Genomic DNA, 14,234 nt, shown 5'->3' on the forward strand with positions numbered 1-14,234 from the left:
ATATCCCACGTTGCGATGTAGATTGTTAGTGAAACATTTATTTTCTTTCACTTCTTATTGTAATTCCCTTCTTGCCTGCCTCAGACCTTTTCACCTTTAGTAGGACATGTTGTTCTTCAGACAGAGAAGGAGCAGCCTTTTGTTTTCACAATCTGTCCATTCATATCTAACCTTTCAAACACGTACTTGTCATTGTTCTCCTCCCACTTGTCAGGCTCTTGTTGGGTTGTCAGTGTAGGGCTAGACTCGTCAATTCAATTATATATGACGCTACGTTAATTCAACAGAAGAACTACAATACCCACAATCCCGTGCGACAAAAAGCCGCTTTAGCTGACGACGTGGCCAAGGAACGTCCCAACGTCTCGTTTCAGCAGACCGGGGCGATTCAAACAGGGCTAACCGGCTTTGTTCGTAGCTTTGTTCAGAGAGTCTTTAATTTCAACCAGCCTCTCTAGAAGTTTGATACCATCATGTCTGGGAAAACCAAGAACCGAAACGCTGCGAACGCAAACTCGATAACCGGCGGTGTGTCCTGCGATGAGCGCATCTTGCGGGATTGTCATCAGCTGTACACGGATCCGGACAGTGGTGAGTTGGCTGACATGATGTGCTGGACTCACATCGTCACTGGAAGTCACTCCAAACATTCACCTGTGCTTTACTTAAGTTTAAGCTAGCGAGCTGTTTGCTGCCCTGTGGTCAGCTAGCGAACTGACACAGGGGCTACCGTTAACCGTTAGCTGGCCATTAAACAAGGATTGCGTGTGTTGGCTGACGTTGCACTAGCTAGCTAGCTAGCGTTAATGCTAGTTCTATTAGCCATGCTCAGCTGCCAATTATTTATCTATGAGTCAACCACGCAGTCACAGCGGTTTTTTTTGCAACGTATGCTAGCTCATGATGTAACCTATAGAGTTTGTAGTGTCCCTTCACAAGAGACACAGGGGCGTCGCTAAGGATTCTGGGTCTTCAGAAAATGAATGAATGAAGTACAATCATTTTTTATTTTTTAAATGACTTCTATGCTTTTACAACATGTTTAAAAACGAAATACTCCTGCTAAAATGTTTGTGGCCATTCTCCAGCTCCCACACACTGGAGTGGTAGTCTGACCTGAGTCCTTCAGCTGCAGCCACAGCACCACCATCACTCCAGTTCTACTTGATGGATAACTCACATACTTGATTTTTGAACATGTTTTGTCCAGGGTTGATCTCAGTCGCTGAATCTGTAAATGTGAAGCTGCTGCCGCCCAGGAAAAAGATCACTGTGATGCTGATGGGAAACCACTCTGCTGGGAAAAGCTCCTTCATCAACTGGTAAACATGTTTTTTAATAAGTATGTCCTGATGTTTGCAAGTCTTTCCACCCAAGACCAAACTTCTCCTCCATCTGTGCTTCACTAAATTGTTTCTGACCCTTTCCTCCTCTTTTTTTTTTTTTTTGGTCAGGTATGTGGAAGAGCACATCCAGCGCACTGGAGTGGCTATTGAGACCCAAGGCTTCAACTTCATTACAAGTGGGCGAAAGAGAGAATCTCTCACAGTGAGTGCAGCTATACAAAAACCACAAGGTGCCTTTTTAGTGTAAGAAAGCATTCGGTCCAGGAAGAAGCCACAAATTGTGAATTTTCGATTTGTATTCCTCATGTCACAACATTGACTGTTTTTATAGACGTTTATATAACTCCTCACGATAACGACTTATTACATTAACTTGAATTAGTTCTCTCTCGTTTGCAGTTCTTCGGGAGATCCTGGTTCACAAACTATGACTAATCTGGTTCTGCTTTTCTTTAGGGAAACGCAACCCTTCATCTATATCCACACTTCAAGCCTCTGCAAGAGTTCAAAGGTTTGATTTCAGCTCAAAGCACAATCTTCCCCTATTCTGTTCTAAAGACTTCACAACGTGTTGCTCAAACAAGCATTCAAGTTATTTTGCGCTGCTCCAGCCGTGTGGCTTCAGCATGACGTTCTCTTCTGTTGTAAAGTGATCACCGTTGATCTGATCTGATCTGATCTGTGATGTTCTGGATTCTTGATTCACAGGGGTTTCAGAGTACTTGAGCACAGAGATCTGCACGTCACGACAGAAGCGGTTCAGCCTGGTGACATTTGTGGATTCTCCAGGGTTGGTGGACGGTGACATGAAGTATCCGTTTGACGTGGACGAGGTGATCATGTGGCTGGGTGAGTGGCCGCACGCTGTTGTGGCGCTGTAGCTATCGAGGCTTTTTCTAGGTTAACTGCTCCTCTCACCCATTTCCTCTGCGATCTAACTTTTTGATTATGTGTAACCATCTGTTGCTCCCTCCCACTGTCCCACTCAGGCGACCTGTGTGACCTGGTTCTGGTCTTTTTCGACCCCATGGGTCAGGCTCTGTGCAAGCGCTCCCTCAACATCGTGGAGCGCATGAACGAGAAGCACGGGGATCGGCTGCGATTCTACCTGAGCAAGGCGGACGAGGCCGGCGGAGAGTCGGACAGACAGGTTCGCACGGCAACAGCATGATTTATACGCTTGTGTTGTGGGACACGTTCTCCTTTCACCAGTTTAAATAAATAAATAAATAAATAAAAATGCACTGATATATTTACACTAAGGTCCCTTCAGGAGGAATGATGACCTAAAATAGAACATGTCCTTACTGTCTGTCTCAGAGAGTAATGATGCAGATTGTCCAGGAGCTCTGCAAGCGACCGGGACTCAACAAATGTGGTTTTGACATGCCCACCATCTACATTCCTAATCCAAATAAGGTAAGAGTTCCACTTTTTTTTTCTTTTTTTTTTTTTTCTTTTTTTATATATACAGGTTCATGTCTCTGCTCCCTAAATTTGTTCCTGGCATATAATTCCAAACAAGTTTAAAGATGGTGATAGACCTTCTCTGACGGGTGCACATTGTAATTTGTTGTCTTTGTTCCCGTCCTCAGCCAAGTCGCTGTGTAAACCAGATCGAGGAGGTTTGTCGCACCGTCGAGAAAACCATCAACCAAACGGTCCAGAACACACTGAACTCCCTGGAGAAGGACTGTGAGCTCATCAGCGAGGCCATCACTGACACGCTCAGTGACGACAGGTAACTCCACGCAAGTGCTTTGCATTTTAAAAAAACTGTTTGATTGACTGCTAATCACCCCGACTGTGATGGCGATCCACACGGTGGCATCAGTCGGACGCTAAGCTTGCCCCCCCCCCCCCCTGCTCCCACAGGCAGACCAGTGCTATGAACCGGCGGGCGCGCTGTAAGAGCTGCCTGCTCACTCTGCTGGGCTTCACCGTCCCTCTGGCTCTGATGGCGTTGCTGGTGCTGGGCATTCTGTCCCAGGAGCTGCTGGAGGTGGCTCTGGGCCGCGAGGGCACAGAGACGCTCTCCCTCTACCTGGTGAGTGTTGAAGCGAGTGATCCACCACCGCCGCCGCCGCCGCTGTAGTTGTTACGTCTGCACGTAAAGCGGTGGAGTCTGATTTTGAGCCGCTCCTGTGATCCACAGACTCCGGTGGTCAAAGTGTTTGAGTCGCTGTCTGTGGAGCAGCGTCTTTACGGCTGTGGAGGAATGGTCCTGCTCTCCTTCCTCCTGCTCATCATCGCCCGTTTCGCCTTCAGGTAGGACGATGACAGCACCGTCACCTGCTGCTTTACTGTTACGTACTGTAAAGTCACCGCTTTCATTCATTGTAATGTTTTGTTTTATTTTCCAGGTTAGAATTCTATTTCAGTTTATTTCTTTTGCTTTCTCTAATGAACACAGCTACACTTCACTAGAAGGGCAGGCGGAGAGTCCAGACCTCCGCCAAGGACAAATGCCTTGCATGTGTCCTCCCCTTTATTTGGATCAGCTCCAAAATTAAATGAGTTCATCCTCGGTCTGTGCTCCAACCTTCCACCACGTTTTTATGAAAATCGGATTGGTAGTTCTTCCCTAATCCTGCCGATAAAGAAACCAAACCTCTTGGCGAAGTTAATCATGTGTTTAATTGCTGTGTTTTGTACATAAACTACACGTGTACTCTGTGTAGTACCCTTGTATCTGAGGTTCTCATCCTATGTTTTCCTTGCTCTTAATATTTGACTGTTTTTTTTTGTAACTCCAGTTCTGACACTTTTATTTCCTTTGTGGAATCAAGAAGGTAATCTACGTTAGGCAGACGTGTGTGATTTGGGTTCCCTTGGATTTGCAGCTTTGCTCTTGACAAAAGGATCAAAACAAACGTTAACAACAAATCTCATTCGATCCTCTGCAGGACTCGACCGACTCTTTCAGGCAAACAGAAAAGACAACTGCAGGAGAAGCTGGAGTACGTTCAGGAGGTGGTGAAGACCAAGAAGGTATTACCTCTGTCTCTGTCTGTCTGTCTCTGTCTCTCTCTGTGTCTCTGTCTCTCTCTCTCTCTCTGTGTCTCTCTCTCTCTCTCTCTCTCTCTCTCTCTCTCTCTCTCTCTCTCTCTCTCTCTCTCTCTCTCTCTCTCTCTCTCTCTCTCTCTCTCTCTCTCTCTCTCTCTGTGTCTCTGTCTCTCTCTCTCTGTGTCTCTCTGTCTGTCTCTCTCTCTCTCTCTCTGTGTCTCTCTCTGTGTCTCTCTCTCTCTCTCTCTCTCTCTCTGTCTCTCTCTCTCTGTGTTTCTCTCTCTGTCTCTCTCTCTCTGTGTTTCTCTCTCTCTCTCTCTCTCTGTCTCTCTCTGTGTTTCTCTCTCTGTCTCTCTCTCTCTCTCTGTGTTTCTCTCTCTGTCTCTCTCTGTCTCTGTGTTTCTCTCTCTCTCTGTCTCTGTCTCTCTCTTTCTCTGTGTTTCTCTCTCTCTCTGTGTCTCTGTCTCTCTCTCTCTCTCTGTCTGTGTTTCTCTCTCTCTCTCTGTCTCTCTCTCTCTCTCTGTGTTTCTCTCTCTCTGTGTCTCTCTCTCTCTGTTTCTGTCTATCTGTATATAATAGAGGGTATAGTGTTGAACCGTCTGTTGTGTCCCTCTAGAAAAAGCTGTATGAAGAATACCTTCGGCAGAGCGTCAGCGATCACGACATGGACTTGTAAAGACGGACGGAGACGAAGACGACCATTCAGCATCCCGACACCGACGCCGGACCAAAGCTTTGCCGAGGTTTCACTCCAGCTGCCGCGTCGCTCCGACCGCTCGACGCTGTGCCTCGTCGTGTGGATGTAAATCATAAGCACACGGTGCACTGGTAGGAACCATCACAGATCTGGTGCTCTGGGTCATGTAAAGCCCCGTTTACCTTTTTTAGATGATGTCACCTCTGTGAACACTCTAAACACACACCACCTGCAGACTGATAGTTTGGAAATGAGCTCTTGTTACTGATTACTTGTTGTGAGCATTTATATATGTACATGTATTTTGTGCCTCTGCTCCAGTCAAAATAATTCAGGCTTGTACCACTATAAGATATTTAAAACATTTGCAAACTATTTATAATGTTCCTTCTCTCAGATAAATTGTATTTTGGTTAAAGGGCGTATAGCACTGGTTTACATGAGTCGCTTTGAATGAGTTTTTGAAGACTTTCACCAGCATTTTATACAGAACTCTGACTGCCTGGGATCATGAAGTTATAGTTTTTGGGTACTAATTATGAACGTCTATGTCTAATATGTAGAATATTCTATTACACACACACACACACACACACACACACACACACACACACACACACAACTCCTGTAAATGAAGTAAATGTCCAGCAAACATTTTCTATTTTCCTCTTCTACATTGTGACCATGTTTTAATTACAGAATACTTCAATAAAGAAGTGTTAAATATATCGTCTCTTGAGATTTTTTTCTGAAGGTCTTTAAAAACAGTATCTTCAGCAAACGTCTGCTCTTCTTCTGGTGCTCTGATGAAAGGAGGGCCTGCGTCAGGGTCCTTCTTTCCACACCCTGTTTTGACTGCAGATGGATCAAGCAGAGACGGGATGCTTTCCCTCCTGCTGTAGATATCAGATTTCTATATGAAGAGATGAAAATCGAAGAGAGGCATGTAAGAGTATCGGGGCTTGAGCTGGATCGGTTCTATGAATAGACCCACAGTTCTGTTCTCAGCGTGTAGATGTTAGGATTCTGCTGTTATCACAGATTTATAAGTGTGTGTGTGTGTGTGTGTGTGTGTGTGTGTGTGTGTGTTCCAGTTTGGTGAGAAATACAGGAAACTATAAACCTTGGATAGTCATTCCTTTGTCAAGCAAAGGAAGCAGGTGCAAAAAGACTGCTGCCAATAAAATACAGTTTCCAGGTTAAAATTAAGGCTTTTTTATTTTTTTTTATTTGTATAACTTATTTCACTTGTCATCAACAGATTACGTTCATTAATCACGCCGAAGACGAGTGATTAACCCAAACATGAAACATTATCAAGTACCTGTAAAGTTATCTTGAGTTTGAGATTAAGTCGTTGAACATGTACGACATCATCATGATTACATAATCTCTCCTCTGTAGAGGACGACAGAGGACTGTACATCATATCAGCATGAAGTATGAAAAGTGACCTGCCTGTCAAAGCTGATAACACACAGCCAGAGAGCATTATGCACTTTGTACTTTGCAACTAGCTTTGTGAAGAGGACAGACTTTTCTACAGACAGATATTTGTTTTGTTTAACGGAGGAATTGGACAGTTTAGCCGCGACAGAGCGACGTCTTTCATGATGACAGAGAGGTCGGATCAGCAGGTCAGAGCTCCTCCATTCTAGTCTGTTAAATATTGTGGATCCAGCACAACCACCAAGATAGAGAATCCATGACTGAACTACATGATCACCTGCAGGATATTCTGCACACTGTTCAAGCATTCAGTACACTGACTTTTTCACCTTTAGAGGAAACCTAAGAATCTGTCAAATTGGCAAAAGAGGGAATAAATTAAATACAGGTGAATCAAAAAAATGAGATGGGATTTTCAGTATTTTCTTGAAGAATTCATGTGTTATTCATTTATTTTATAAAAGGAATTTTCACAACTTCCACAGGATAATACTGTTGGTTTTTGGGACCAGTCATAACATGACATTCAGGAGAAAAAAAATATAAAACAACCTCAAATTGCCAAAATGTTTCAGGTGACTTGTTCTTCCTCATTATGACATGGTAAAAGATAATTAAAAACATTGAATTATGTTTATTATACACCAAATTGTTCTTCCATCAAATGGAAAAGTATCATATATATTATTATTATTATTATATATATATATATATATATATATATATATATATATTTTGACAGCTGCAGTTTACAGTTGCTGCCAAAGGACCTGTTTCAAAAGAAATGAATATGTAATGAAGACTTGCTTGGATGAATAAATAATGTAACAGTACTAATGGACAGTCAATACTGTGGTTCAGACACAGTGGCCATATTTGATGTCCAGGGTGTGGCAGCTACAAAAAGAAAACACGTTCACACCTTTCTTGACATTTAAAAACAGAGAAATGAAAAGTCAAAGCAAACAAGGAAAGACACGTGAGAACAGGAAGGAGGTTGACGTGATTTCCGCAGCTTTAGACCGGGGGAAGTTGTTTCCTGAAGTTGTCACTGCGCGGATCGTTTCCACACTAAAAACACTGCTGCTCGTTCAAAATGACTCCGACACGTTTCACAGACTTTTGATAGACGTGTTTCTTCTTCTTCTTCTTCTTCTTCTTCTTCTTCTCGACAGTTGAGCTTCTGAAGATGAGCTCAACGACTGAAGACACAGGTAATTAAAAAAACCCCATTAAGGTTCAACTTTAATGAGCTTTATTTCCACCGTGACGGGCTGTGAGGTGTCACTGACTGTTTAACGGCTTTAATGTTAAATGAACATTAACGGTAACCTGTTGATTGTGATGCAGCTCTGGTCAGTTAGCCGACAAACGGCCAATTAGCATCGTTGACCATAGAAATTAAAGGGCGCGGCTAGCCGCAAGCTAACACTTTAGCTTAATTTATCTGGTATCTAAAGCTGTGTTCTCTGGACCTCTTATAAACCACGCTAACTCAATGCGAGAGCTCTGTTTCACGTCTTTAATGTGCTATTATCACCGCTATGGGACGACTGTATCAACTCCTATTCATTACAACAAGTTAATCTGTAGATATGGAGCTTTTTTGAGACCGAAACCTGTTGCAGAGAGGCTTTAACAGCAGCTTGTCAAGCTGAAGGATTACCTCCAACTTAAACTGGAACTAAACGGGTTGCTGTGAAGTTGTCCAACATAAGAAGACATTCATCCTCAGCTGTGCTTAACAACAATACTCAAAGAAATATAACTCATTGTGTACATGTTGGTGGAGTCTTTACATCCATAAATATATCAATAATTCAGTTTTATTTGGCACCTGTAATGATATAATATAATAATGATGTTATGTCAATAATTCACCCCAGGGCCCTGACAGCTAAAACACATACTTAGTATTATCTAATCACCTTAATACTTCCTAATGTAAAGACAATAACTTAGAAACCTGATGACATGCCACAGAAAAAATACACATTCTTCTTTGGTGCAACGCTTTATGATTATTTCAGGATTGTCACCTTCATCAAATGTGTCGGCCTGGTTTGTGGCACAGAGGGGTCATATATTTTTATTATATAACGTCATATTTTTCTACATATTGTGTTTTTAGTAAGGTCAGAAGTAAAGATGACATACTTGTGGTTGATTTTGTGATTCTTATTGCTATTTTTACATTAACTATAGTGGAGTCAGTTGGACTTTAGTTTATTTAATGGGGCTCATTCTCCTCATTGATCTCTCAGTGTGTTAAACAATGTGAACGATTGGTTATGTTTCCACGCATACACCCAAAAAAAACTAAGAATATTGTCAGGTGGGGTCATTCACGGCCTAATCCTTGTTATGAAGATGTTCACAAACACACCATTAGGTGACTGTCTGACCTGTATTTAAAGGGTTTGGGTGCATCAGTGAGACAGCTCTGTCACCCGTTTATGTGCACACCTAACAAGAATGGCATGGGTTGAAGCTTTACAAAACTAAATGAGGCAAAGAATGTATAATTACATGCTGCAAAGTCAGGTGATCTTTCTTCTTATGTCGTAGTGAAGCGTTAACAGGCCTCGTCACATTGCTAGTAATGCAGATTCCTTTTGACAGCTTGCTGTTTCCCATACGTGTGTGTGTGTGTGTGTGTGTGTGTGTGTGTGTGTGTGTGTGTGTGTGTGTGTGTGTGAGTGTGAGAGAGTCCATCCCTACTGATGCAAACATCCTCAAAACACCGTAATGAAGCTGAAACACATTTTGATCCTTTTTTCAGAGGCTGGCCTGCAGGCCCAGCTAGCCGAGTTCCGAGCTCAGGCCGAACACTGGCAGGGCGTGGCTACGATCTGTGAGCTGAGCAAACAGGAGGAACTGGCAGAGCTGCAAAAACAATGTGATCAAGAGATCCAGTCCCTGCAAGAGGCCCTGAGAGGTCAGTGGGGGTTTGTCTCTGCGCCTTCATCTTTTGTATGTGCGTGATAAGAACGCTGCGCTTGTGCCCATTTATCTGATTTCACATTAAAAAAGGTTTTTTTTTCATTTCACTTTTGTTTCCTGTTTGTGTAATTTCTAAACTATGTAGTTGAGGTATTATAAGGTAACATGTCAGGAGAGGACAGAGGAACAGTTACATGTAGGGTAAGTTATAATATAAAACAATAAAAGTGTTTATTGTTGTAACTTTAAGGTCTTGCTAATGAAACAGAATCTCAAAAGCAGCTACACTTTTACTTTTTTAAAGTATCGTGAGTTTATGCAAAAAAAATTATATTTAAGAATCTCAACCGTTGAGACAAACCAGATCCCGTTCATCTGACTGGAGGATTAAACCGTTATTTCATGCTGCTTTTTGTCTTCACAGAGACGGCAGCGCAGTATGAGGCCCGGATCTCTCTCCTTCAGTCTGTGGAGTGGAGGAGAGCCAGTGGACAGGCCGTGGTCAGTGTTTGACTTTGTGTCTTTTCTCTTCTTAAAGTGTTCCCACACGTCCTGGACGTAACCCCAGGTAATATTTAGTTTTACCTCTACCTGTTAGATCAGTGGACGGAGAGGCAGGACGGAGGCAGAAGTCCCCCTCAACGAAGCCACCGCGTCGATCACCAACAGCCTGACGGAGGCCGAGGCGGCGCCGTCGACGGACAGGAGGCACAACCAATCGGCCGAGCTGGAGGCGGCGGCGGAGGGAGAAGGGGCTCCTCTTTCGTCGGAGGCGTATTTTTCACTGCGGCACTGCGACTCGGCCTCGTTGTCCTCCTTCTCGTTGGACACGCCCTCTCTGCCCAGAAAGCTCCACGCTCAGGAGGACACCGACTCTCTGGTGTCCACAGGAACGTTGGTGCCTGAAGCCATCTACCTGCCGCCGGCCGGACACCGGCTGGTCACGCACGGCGACTGGGATGCGCTCAATGCTCAGGTAGAGTTTTCTGTCGCATGAGAAGTCAGGTTTTACACAAGAAACGACGTTAGCGGCGTAACGGAGGTGTGGTGTGTTGGGCAGGTGTCAGAGCTGCGAGGGGAGGTGAGTCGGCTGCAGGGTGAGAAGGAGGAGCTGGAGAGGGAGCTGGACACACAGACCAACCACACACACAAACAGGTGAGCAGCTCTGCTCTGAGTGTGTGTGTCTACAGCAGGCATCACACAGTGGGTGTGACACACATGTTCATTTGTTTGTCTATGTGTGTGTGTTCAGGTATCAATGCTCCAGTGTCAGGTCCACACTTCAGAGGCCCTCCTCCAGGATTTGCAGAAATCTTTCAGCCAATCACAGAATGCCGTCCAGAGTCGGCTGGTGAGTCACATGATGTCGATCCTCCAGAGTGTTTGTGACTCTGTCAGAGATGGTGATTTACCCTTTGAGGAAGAATTCAACATTTTGGGGAGTACCTTTTATGTGCTTTATTGACGCGAGTTAAATTAGCTTAGCTTAGCATAAAGGGAGGGAACAAAGTCTGCCTACACAGCTTTTATGAAACAAAGTGTTAAAACAACTAATTGTGTATTTAGGCGGGATGTCCCGAACTATTTCTCGGTGGGACATTTACACTTTTTTGGAGTATTTTCGTCACGGTGTTTAATTAGTGACCTTTAGAGGTACAGAGCCAGGCCAGCTGTTTAGCCTCCTTTTCCAGTTTTTATGCTAAGCTAAGCTAACTGGCTGCCGGCTCCAGCTGCATGTTTACCGTACAGACATAAATGTTACATTTTTTGTGGCTGGTTGTCTTTCAACCATCTTGATTTAGAATGAAAAAGATGCCAAGAACAGAAATGAAGTTGCAGTTCTTAAATTGAGTTTTTTGCTATAAACACATGACAACAACAACCTGAGTGCATCACGACTCACTCGCCCATCACACAGTGATGAAGCCGACAGTAGTTTCTTGAGTCCTAGCTGATGGTTACATATTACTGAAGGTAAGATTCAGTAGACGTGGGTGTTGACATGTTGACATCTGCATGTGTGTGTCCAGGCAGAGTTATCGTTTTCCCAGAGGAAGGTGTGCAGTGAGCTGTCCAGACTGAAAGGAGAGGAGGTGGAGGATGAGGGACCAGACTCCTCATCATTCCCAGCAACACTGCAGGTAGAGTCACTGTTCTAGCTTTTCATTTACACTATATTATATATATATATATATATATATATATATATATATATATATATATATATATATATATATATATATATATATATATATATATATATATATATATATATATATATATGTGTGTATATGTATATGTGTGTGTTATGTGTCATGTTAGCACAATTAATACAATAATGTATTTGACATGAATTACGTCCGGTTTAATGAGAATAATGTGATTTAATACTTTCACATAGTGTTTAAAAGGGAACAGAAACCTGTGGGAAGCTTTTTTTTGTAGAACTTCCCTTTAGCTAGTTGCAGCTTCTCTTCATTTCAGATAGTTGTGATGACTGTAAAATATTGAAATAGCTTAATTAATTCAAGGTTAATTTTGTAATCAAGTTGTCATTGTCCTGGTTCTGGAAGTATATTGTTTGTTTGTTTTTTTTAGTATCTGTTAGTTTAAATTGTTTATTTGGAGTCTTTAATTTGAGGATCAGATTGGGTTTGTTCCTGAACAACTTTAACAGCAGTGACTGTTTATGCGCTGACCGTTGACTCTAACCTGCAGGGGGCGCACTCTGAGGAGCGTCTCCGCATCGAGATTGTCAACCTGAGGGAGCAGCTGGACACCCGGACAGAGGAGAACGGTCTGTGCACTATATTATATATTATTATTGTATATATTCAGGGCAGGTTTGCATCACTGACTGTCTTGACGCTGAACCATGTTTTAATCTTCCTCTCTCTCTCTTCCTGTCTGCTCCCACTCGCAACTACTGTCATCAGAAGTTTTAGAAGGTGAGACCACAACTTTATTATTAGTCTGGTAAGCCAATCAGTAGCTCTTGTGATTGGTTCAGCGTTACATTTCATTCAGATCTATTTCACTTCCCCCCCTTGTTGTCTATTCAATCAAACCGACGGTCTATAATAGAGAATATAAGAGGCCCCTTGTCATAAGGTGTATTCCTTCTGTCGTCCCTCGTGTGTGCAGTGCAGCTGTCCAGTCTGAAGACGGAGACGGAGAGGATCCAGAGTCAGAAGGACCAGCTGCAGGCTGAACTGCTGGCCTGCCGCACTGAACTGGACGCCCTGCGGGTGGCGCTGTCTCACGTGCATCGCAAGAACAAGACCCTCACTGATGATAAAGTAAACCCAAGCTGCTTTTAGCGCCGAGCTTTAGTGTTGCTGCTGATGCTTGCAGTGATCCCTGCTGCCCGTGTGCCTCAGTCTGTAGTGCTGAAATACTGATCCTGATTATTAAAGAAATTCTCAAGCGTTATTAACCATCTCGACAAGAAGGAGAAGATCTTAACACAATGTTAACATGATGAGGATCGAGTGAAACCCGACCCGTGAATTGTTACGCTTACATTGTGAATATTCAAAATAGTGAGATATTGGTAGGCAGCACATGTTCTAACCCGTCGCTCTGTTTGTCCGTGGCTGTCAGGCGTCTCTGCATCAACAGTGTCTGGAGCTGCGTAGCCAAGTGATCAGCATGCGCTCTCAGGTCGACACCATCCAGACCGTCCAGAGGGACTTTGTCCAGCTCTCCCAGTCGCTGCAGGTGAGACGCAGTTATACAGTTGTAGACGTCTGTTTGCTTGAGTGGAGGATCGATGGGGGAAAAATATGAATGTTATTCTGATCATCGCCGTCTGTCCCTTCAGGTGAAGCTGGAGGTAATTCGGCAGGCTGAGAGTCTTGAACAAGTCAGAGAAATCCTGGAGGAGGGAGTCAGTGAAGCTTCTTCCTCGCCTCCAGACGCTTCCTGAGTTTATACAGTGTATATATATATATCTATATCTATATCTATATCTATATCTATATCTATATCTATATATATATATATATATATATATATATATATATATATATATATATATTTATATATATATAGATATATATATATTGGAACCAAAGAGCACAGACCGAGATTTAACTTCTCCAAAAAGGACCAACCAACCACGTGAAACACTGTCGTGACCACTGGGATCATCAGCACTCCTAACATTCGCTGTTCCTAAAGAGACGTTGTTTTGGTGAGGTGACGGTTCGGTGACTGAAGCCGAACAGACGGTTTGCTTTGCTACCAAAGTGATGATGTTGTTCACATTCCCTTTGTCTTGCATCCAGTAACGTGTTGACTCCTCTACTAACACAAATGTTTTTCTGTTAAAACTGACATGATTCCAGCAAAACACTCAACATTCCAACGCTCCCTGTCTCACTGTATCACTAATTGATGAGCAAACGTTTCTTTTGCATCTTCTTTGTAAGGCAAAAGGATCGAGACTTCAAGCTCATTATTGATTGTGGATTTAAACAGAAGCTCAGAAAAAAAACTCTTTGAAGGAATGTGAATGTGTTGCAGATTGTTTTGTGTTCATACATATTGGAAAGTAAAGACACAATCTTCTCTTTGATCGTTCAAATATTAAGATAAAGTTTCTCAACCCTGTGCTCGGAGCTCCATTGCAGGGCCGCCTGATATGCAAAAAGGGTCAAAGGAAATGTAAAAGACTGATGTGCATAATAATATATTTCTCTACACAATATACTTTAATATACTGCATCATTTACATTTAATCTATTTTGAAATACATGATCTTGAAAGTAATACAAAATACTTTATCATC

General features: G+C 43.0%; 2 protein-coding genes across 2 annotated transcripts; both read left to right on the forward strand.

The window, feature by feature from the left end:
* The first annotated feature begins 360 nt into the window (after nt 1-360).
* Nucleotides 361-5,775, forward strand: si:ch211-11k18.4 (uncharacterized). Its single transcript, XM_068727957.1, has 12 exons — nt 361-591; nt 1,211-1,322; nt 1,455-1,548; nt 1,803-1,857; nt 2,055-2,195; nt 2,336-2,496; nt 2,667-2,765; nt 2,942-3,087; nt 3,222-3,393; nt 3,502-3,614; nt 4,253-4,337; nt 4,969-5,775. The coding sequence occupies exons 1-12, from the start codon at nt 474-476 to the stop codon at nt 5,026-5,028; spliced, it is 1,356 nt and encodes a 451-aa protein (XP_068584058.1). The 5' UTR covers nt 361-473; the 3' UTR covers nt 5,029-5,775.
* Nucleotides 5,776-6,595: 820 nt separating this feature from the next.
* On the forward strand, nt 6,596-13,404 carry rabep2 (rabaptin, RAB GTPase binding effector protein 2). The gene is made up of 13 exons (XM_068728048.1): nt 6,596-6,686; nt 7,674-7,712; nt 9,281-9,436; nt 9,866-9,942; nt 10,040-10,417; nt 10,502-10,597; nt 10,695-10,793; nt 11,473-11,577; nt 12,155-12,239; nt 12,379-12,390; nt 12,587-12,741; nt 13,046-13,162; nt 13,266-13,404. The coding sequence occupies exons 2-13, from the start codon at nt 7,688-7,690 to the stop codon at nt 13,368-13,370; spliced, it is 1,410 nt and encodes a 469-aa protein (XP_068584149.1). The 5' UTR covers nt 6,596-6,686; nt 7,674-7,687; the 3' UTR covers nt 13,371-13,404.
* Nucleotides 13,405-14,234: the final 830 nt, after the last annotated feature.

Source organism: Cebidichthys violaceus, unplaced genomic scaffold (assembly GCF_023349555.1).
Source record: "Cebidichthys violaceus isolate CVI_PGR_0920_01 unplaced genomic scaffold, fCebVio1.0.p SCAF_40, whole genome shotgun sequence".
In the NCBI taxonomy this organism is placed as follows: domain Eukaryota; kingdom Metazoa; phylum Chordata; class Actinopteri; order Perciformes; family Stichaeidae; genus Cebidichthys; species Cebidichthys violaceus.